Genomic DNA, 8,006 nt, shown 5'->3' on the forward strand with positions numbered 1-8,006 from the left:
GTATGGTAAAGTTACTACAGGTTCCTCTCCTCTCTCCTCTCTGTCTAGTGATGCAGTATGGTAAAGTTACTACAGGTTCCTCTCCTCTCCCTCTGTCTAGTCTAGTGATGCAGTGATGGTAAAGTTACTACAGGTTCCTCTCCTCTCTCCTCTCTGTCTAGTGATGCAGTATGGTAAAGTTACTACAGGTTCCTCTCCTCTCTGTCTAGTGATGCAGTATGGTAAAGTTACTACAGGTTCCTCTCTCCTCTCTGTCTAGTGATGCAGTATGGTAAAGTTACTACAGGTTCCTCTCCTCTCTGTCTAGTGATGCTCTGTCTAGTGATGCAGTATGGTAAAGTTACTACAGGTTCCTCTCCTCTCTGTCTAGTGATGCAGTATGGTAAAGTTACTACAGGTTCCTCTCCTCTCTGTCTAGTGATGCAGTATGGTAAAGTTACTACAGGTTCCTCTCCTCTCTCCTCTCTGTCTAGTGATGCAGTATGGTAAAGTTACTACAGGTTCCTCTCCTCTCTCCTCTCTGTCTAGTGATGCAGTATGGTAAAGTTACTACAGGTTCCTCTCCTCTGTCTAGTGATGCTATGGTAAAGTTACTACAGTCTAGTGATGCAGTATGGTAAAGTTACTACAGGTTCCTCTCCTCTCCTCTCTGTCTAGTGATGCAGTATGGTAAAGTTACTACAGGTTCCTCTCCTCTCTAGTGATGCAGTATGGTAAAGTTACTCTCTGTCTAGTGATGCAGTATGGTAAAGTTACTACAGGTTCCTCTCCTCTCTCCTCTCTGTCTAGTGATGCAGTATGGTAAAGTTACTACAGGTTCCTCTCCTCTCTGTCTAGTGATGCAGTATGGTAAAGTTACTACAGGTTCCTCTCCTCTCTCCTCTCTGTCTAGTGATGCAGTATGGTAAAGTTACTACAGGTTCCTCTCCTCTCTCCTCTCTGTCTAGTGATGCAGTATGGTAAAGTTACTACAGGTTCCTCTCCTCTCTAGTGATGCAGTATGGTAAAGTTACTACAGGTTCCTCTCCTCTCTGTCTAGTGATGCAGTATGGTAAAGTTACTACAGGTTCCTCTCCTCTCTCCTGTCTAGTGATGCAGTATGGTAAAGTTACTACAGGTTCCTCTCCTCTCCTCTCTGTCTAGTGATGCAGTATGGTAAAGTTACTACAGGTTCCTCTCCTCTCTCCTCTCTGTCTAGTGATGCAGTATGGTAAAGTTACTACAGGTTAGTGATGCAGTATGGTAAAGTTACTACAGGTTCCTCTCCTCTCTCCTCTCTGTCTAGTGATGCAGTATGGTAAAGTTACTACAGGTTCCTCTCCTCCTCTGTCTAGTGATGCAGTATGGTAAAGTTACTACAGGTTCCTCTCTCCTCTCTGTCTAGTGATGCAGTATGGTAAAGTTACTACAGGTTCCTCTCCTCTCTCTGTCTAGTGATGCAGTATGGTAAAGTTACTACAGGTTCCTCTCCTCTCTCCTCTCTGTCTAGTGATGCAGTATGGTAAAGGTTCCTCTCCTCTCTGTCTAGTGATGCAGTATGGTAGGTTCCTCTCCTCTCTCCTCTCTGTCTAGTGATGCAGTATGGTAAAGTTACTACAGGTTCCTCTCCTCTCTCCTCTCTGTCTAGTGATGCAGTATGGTAAAGTTACTACAGGTTCCTCTCCTCTCCTCTCTGTCTAGTGATGCAGTATGGTAAAGTTACTACAGGTTCCTCTCCTCTCTCTCTGTCTAGTGATGCAGTATGGTAAAGTTACTACAGGTTCCTCTCCTCTCTCCTCTCTGTCTAGTGATGCAGTATGGTAAAGTTACTACAGGTTCCTCTCCTCTCTCCTCTCTGTCTAGTGATGCAGTATGGTAAAGTTACTACAGGTTCCTCTCCTCTCTCCTCTCTGTCTAGTGATGCAGTATGGTAAAGTTACTACAGGTCTCTCCTCTCTCCCTCTCTGTCTAGTGATGCAGTATGGTAAAGTTACTACAGGTTCCTCTCTCCTCTCTGTCTAGTGATGCAGTATGGTAAAGTTACTACAGGTTCCTCTCCTCTCTGTCTAGTGATGCAGTATGGTAAAGTTACTACAGGTTCCTCTCCTCTCCTCTCTGTCTAGTGATGCAGTATGGTAAAGTTACTACAGGTTCCTCTCCTCTCTCCTCTCTGTCTAGTGATGCAGTATGGTAAAGTTACTACAGGTTCCTTCCTCTCCTCTCTGTCTAGTGATGCAGTATGGTAAAGTTACTACAGGTTCCTCTCCTCTCTCCTCTCTGTCTAGTGATGCAGTATGGTAAAGTTACAGGTTCCTCTCCTCTCTCCTCTCTGTCTAGTGATGCAGTATGGTAAAGTTACTACAGGTTCCTCTCCTCCTCTCTGTCTAGTGATGCAGTATGGTAAAGTTACTACAGGTTCCTCTCCTCTCTCTCTGTCTAGTGATGCAGTATGGTAAAGTTACTACAGGTTCCTCTCCTCTCCTCTCTGTCTAGTGATGCAGTATGGTAAAGTCACTACAGGTTCCTCTCCTCTCTCCTCTCTGTCTAGTGATGCAGTATGGTAAAGTTACTACAGGTTCCTCTCTCCTCTCTCCTCTCTGTCTAGTGATGCAGTATGGTAAAGTTACTACAGGTTCCTCTCCTCTCTCCTCTCTGTCTAGTGATGCAGTATGGTAAAGTTACTACAGGTTCCTCTCCTCTCTCCTCTCTGTCTAGTGATGCAGTATGGTAAAGTTACTACAGGTTCCTCTCCTCTCTCCTCTCTGTCTAGTGATGCAGTATGGTAAAGTTACTACAGGTTCCTCTCCTCTCTCCTCTCTGTCTAGTGATGCAGTATGGTAAAGTTACTACAGGTTCCTCTCCTCTCTGTCTAGTGATGCAGTATGGTAAAGTTACTACAGGTTCCTCTCCTCTCTGTCTAGTGATGCAGTATGGTAAAGTTACTACAGGTTCCTCTCCTCTCTCCTCTCTGTCTAGTGATGCAGTATGGTAAAGTTACTACAGGTTCCTCTCTCCTCTCTGTCTAGTGATGCAGTATGGTAAAGTTACTACAGGTTCCTCTCCTCTCTCCTCTCTGTCTAGTGATGCAGTATGGTAAAGTTACTACAGGTTCCTCTCCTCTCTCCTCTGTCTAGTGATGCAGTATGGTAAAGTTACTACAGGTTCCTCTCCTCTCTGTCTAGTGATGCAGTATGGTAAAGTTACTACAGGTTCCTCTCCTCTCTCTCTGTCTAGTGATGCAGTATGGTAAAGTTACTCTCCTCTCTGTCTAGTGATGCAGTATGGTAAAGTTACCAGGTTCCTCTCCTCTCTGTCTAGTGATGCAGTATGGTAAAGTTACTACAGGTTCCTCTCCTCTCTGTCTAGTGATGCAGTATGGTAAAGTTACTACAGGTTCCTCTCCTCTCCTCTCTGTCTAGTGATGCAGTTACTACAGGTTCCTCTCCTCTCTGTCTAGGTGATCCAGTATGGTAAAGTTACTCCTTCCTCTCCTCTCTGTCTAGTGATGCAGTATGGTAAAGTTACTACAGGTTCCTCTCCTCTCTCCTCTCTGTCTAGTGATGCAGTATGGTAATGTTACTACAGGTTCCTCTCCTCTCTGTCTAGTGATGCAGTATGGTTTACTCTCCTCTCCTCTCTGTCTAGTGATGCAGTATGGTAAAGTTACTACAGGTTCCTCTCCTCTCTGTCTAGTGATGCAGTATGGTAAAGTTACTACAGGTTCCTCTCCTCTCTCCTCTCTGTCTAGTGATGCAGTATGGTAAAGTTACTACAGGTTCCTCTCCTCTCTCTCTCTGTCTAGTGATGCAGTATGGTAAAGTTACTACAGGTTCCTCTCCTCTCTCCTCTCTGTCTAGTGATGCAGTATGGTAAAGTTACTACAGGTTCCTCTCCTCTCTCCTCTCTGTCTAGTGATGCAGTATGGTAAAGTTACTACAGGTTCCTCTCCTCTCTGTCTAGTGATGCAGTATGGTAAAGTTACTACAGGTTCCTCTCCTCTCTCCTCTCTGTCTAGTGATGCAGTATGGTAAAGTTACTACAGGTTCCTCTCTCTCTCCTCTCTGTCTAGTGATGCAGTATGGTAAAGTTACTACAGGTTCCTCTCCTCTCTCCTGTCTAGTGATGCAGTATGGTAAAGTTACTACAGGTTCCTCTCCTCTCTGTCTAGTGATGCAGTATGGTAAAGTTACTACAGGTTCCTCTCCTCTCTCCTCTCTGTCTAGTGATGCAGTATGGTAAAGTTACTACAGGTTCCTCTCCTCTCCTCTCTGTCTAGTGATGCAGTATGGTAAAGTTACTACAGGTTCCTCTCCTCTCTGTCTAGTGATGCAGTATGGTAAAGTTACTACAGGTTCCTGTCTAGTGATGCAGTATGGTAAAGTTACTACAGGTTCCTCTCCTCTCTGTCTAGTGATGCAGTATGGTAAAGTTACTACAGGTTCCTCTCCTCTCTCCTCTCTGTCTAGTGATGCAGTATGGTAAAGTTACTACAGGTTCCTCTCCTCTCTCCTCTGTCTAGTGATGCAGTATGGTAAAGTTACTACAGGTTCCTCTCCTCTCCTCTCTGTCTAGTGATGCAGTATGGTAACTAGGTTAGTGATGCAGTATGGTAAAGTTACAGGTTCCTCTCCTCTCTGTCTAGTGATGCAGTATGGTAAAGTTCCTCTCCTCTCTGTCTAGTGATGCAGTATGGTAAAGTTACTACAGGTTCCTCTCCTCTCTGTCTAGTGATGCAGTATGGTAAAGTTACTACAGGTTCCTCTCCTCTCTGTCTAGTGATGCAGTATGGTAAAGTTACTACAGGTTCCTCTCCTCTCTGTCTAGTGATGCAGTATGGTAAAGTTACTACAGGTTCCTCTCCTCTCTCCTCTCTGTCTAGTGATGCAGTATGGTAAAGTTACTACAGGTTCCTCTCCTCTCTCTCTGTCTAGTGATGCAGTATGGTAAAGTTACTACAGGTTCCTCTCCTCTCTGTCTAGTGATGCAGTATGGTAAAGTTACTGGTTCCTCTCCTCTCTCCTCTGTCTAGTGATGCAGTATGGTAAAGTTACTACAGGTTCCTCTCCTCTCTGTCTAGTGATGCAGTATGGTAAAGTTACTACAGGTTCCTCTCCTCTCTGTCTAGTGATGCAGTATGGTAAAGTTACTACAGGTTCCTCTCCTCTCTGTCTAGTGATGCAGTATGGTAAAGTTACTACAGGTTCCTCTCCTCTCTCCTCTCTGTCTAGTGATGCAGTATGGTAAAGTTACTACAGGTTCCTCTCCTCTCTCCTCTCTGTCTAGTGATGCAGTATGGTAAAGTTACTACAGGTTCCTCTCCTCTGTCTAGTGATGCAGTATGGTAAAGTCACTGTTCTAGTGATGCAGTATGGTAAAGTCACTACAGGTTCCTCTCCTCTCTCCTCTCTGTCTAGTGATGCAGTATGGTAAAGTTACTACAGGTTCCTCTCTCCTCTCTGTCTAGTGATGCAGTATGGTAAAGTTACTACAGGTTCCTCTCCTCTCTGTCTAGTGATGCAGTATGGTAAAGTTACCTCTCTCCTCTCTGTTCAGTGATGGTAAAAAGTTACTCTCCTCTCTGTCTAGTGATGCAGTATGGTAAAGTTACTACAGGTTCCTCTCCTCTCTCCTCTCTGTCTAGTGATGCAGTATGGTAAAGTTACTACAGGTTCCTCTCCTCTCTGTCTAGTGATGCAGTATGGTAAAGTTACTACAGGTTCCTCTCCTCTCTGTCTAGTGATGCAGTATGGTAAAGTCCTACAGGTTCCTCTCCTCTCTGTCTAGTGATGCAGTATGGTAAAGTTACTACAGGTTCCTCTCCTCTCTGTCTAGTGATGCAGTATGGTAAAGTTACTACAGGTTCCTCTCCTCTCTGTCTAGTGATGCAGTATGGTAAAGTTACTACAGGTTCCTCTCCTCTCTCCTCTCTGTCTAGTGATGCAGTATGGTAAAGTTACTACAGGTTCCTCTCCTCTCTCCTCTGTCTAGTGATGCAGTATGGTAAAGTTACTACAGGTTCCTCTCCTCTCTGTCTAGTGATGCAGTATGGTAAAGTTACTACAGGTTCCTCTCCTCTCTGTCTAGTGATGCAGTATGGTAAAGTTACTACAGGTTCCTCTCCTCTCTGTCTAGTGATGCAGTATGGTAAAGTTACTACAGGTTCCTCTCCTCTCCTCTCTGTCTAGTGATGCAGTATGGTAAAGTTACTACAGGTTCCTCTCCCTCTCTGTCTAGTGATGCAGTATGGTAAAGTTACTACAGGTTCCTCTCCTCTCTCCTCTGTCTAGTGATGCAGTATGGTAAAGTTACTACAGGTTCCTCTCCTCCTCCTCTCTGTCTAGTGATGCAGTATGGTAAAGTTACTACAGGTTCCTCTCCTCTCTCCTCTGTCTAGTGATGCAGTATGGTAAAGTTACTACAGGTTCCTCTCCTCTCCTCTCTGTCTAGTGATGCAGTATGGTAAAGTTACTACAGGTTCCTCTCCTCTCTCCTCTCTGTCTAGTGATGCAGTATGGTAAAGTTACTACAGGTTCCTCTCCTCTCTCCTCTCTGTCTAGTGATGCAGTATGGTAAAGTTACTACAGGTTCCTCTCCTCTCTCTCTGTCTAGTGATGCAGTATGGTAAAGTTACTACAGGTTCCTCTCCTCTCTCCTCTGTCTAGTGATGCAGTATGGTAAAGTTACTACAGGTTCCTCTCCTCTCTCTCTCTGTCTAGTGATGCAGTATGGTAAAGTTACTACAGGTTCCTCTCCTAGTGATGCTCTCCTCTCTGTCTAGTGATGCAGTATGGTAAAGTTACTACAGGTTCCTCTCCTCTCTCCTCTCTGTCTAGTGATGCAGTATGGTAAAGTTACTACAGGTTCCTCTCCTCTCTCCTCTCTGTCTAGTGATGCAGTATGGTAAAGTTACTACAGGTTCCTCTCCTCTCTCCTCTCTGTCTAGTGATGCAGTTCCTGTCTAGTGATAAGTATGGTAAAGTTACTACAGGTTCCTCTCCTCTCTCCTCTCTGTCTAGTGATGCAGTATGGTAAAGTTACTACAGGTTCCTCTCCTCTCTCCTCTGTCTAGTGATGCAGTATGGTAAAGTTACTACAGGTTCCTCTCTCCTCTCTGTCTAGTGATGCAGTATGGTAAAGTTACTACAGGTTCCTCTCCTCTCTCCTCTCTGTCTAGTGATGCAGTATGGTAAAGTTACTACAGGTTCCTCTCCTCTCTGTCTAGTGATGCAGTATGGTAAAGTTACTACAGGTTCCTCTCCTCTCTCCTCTCTGTCTAGTGATGCAGTATGGTAAAGTTACTACAGGTTCCTCTCCTCTCCTCTCTGTCTAGTGATGCAGTATGGTAAAGTTACTACAGGTTCCTCTCCTCTCTCCTCTCTGTCTAGTGATGCAGTATGGTAAAGTTACTACAGGTTCCTCTCCTCTCTGTCTAGTGATGCAGTATGGTAAAGTTACTACAGGTTCCTCTCCTCTCTGTCTAGTGATGCAGTACGGTAAAGTTACTACAGGTTCCTCTCCTCTCTGTCTAGTGATGCAGTATGGTAAAGTCACTACAGGTTCCTCTCCTCTCTCTCTGTCTAGTGATGCAGTATGGTAAAGTTACTACAGGTTCCTCTCCTCTCTGTCTAGTGATGCAGTACGGTAAAGTTACTACAGGTTCCTCTCCTCTCTCCTCTCTGTCTAGTGATGCAGTATGGTAAAGTTACTACAGGTTCCTCTCCTCTCTGTCTAGTGATGCAGTATGGTAAAGTTACTACAGGTTCCTCTCCTCTCTCCTCTCTGTCTAGTGATGCAGTATGGTAAAGTTACTACAGGTTCCTCTCCTCTCTGTCTAGTGATGCAGTATGGTAAAGTTACTACAGGTTCCTCTCCTCTCTCTCTCTGTCTAGTGATGCAGTATGGTAAAGTTACTACAGGTTCCTCTCCTCTCTCCTCTCTGTCTAGTGATGCAGTATGGTAAAGTTACTACAGGTTCCTCTCCTCTCTCCTCTGTCTAGTGATGCAGTATGGTAAAGTTACTACAGGTT

The 8,006-nt window shown here is 44.7% G+C and overlaps 2 protein-coding genes across 3 annotated transcripts in view; both read left to right on the forward strand.

The window, feature by feature from the left end:
• ecpas (Ecm29 proteasome adaptor and scaffold) overlaps positions 1 to 8,006 on the forward strand; it is a 176,247-nt gene that overhangs the window by 104,354 nt on the left and 63,887 nt on the right. The gene's annotated exons all lie outside the window — the stretch shown is intronic.
• Positions 1 to 8,006, forward strand: part of LOC135506436 (circadian locomoter output cycles protein kaput-like) — a 41,504-nt gene that overhangs the window by 32,881 nt on the left and 617 nt on the right. The window contains exon 13 of the mRNA XM_064925828.1: positions 7,461 to 7,472. Coding sequence (XP_064781900.1) covers positions 7,461 to 7,472 — 12 coding nt within the window. The remainder of the gene's footprint in view (positions 1 to 7,460; positions 7,473 to 8,006) is intronic.

Source organism: Oncorhynchus masou, chromosome 20 (genome assembly GCF_036934945.1).
Source record: "Oncorhynchus masou masou isolate Uvic2021 chromosome 20, UVic_Omas_1.1, whole genome shotgun sequence".
Taxonomy (NCBI): Eukaryota; Metazoa; Chordata; class Actinopteri; order Salmoniformes; family Salmonidae; genus Oncorhynchus; species Oncorhynchus masou.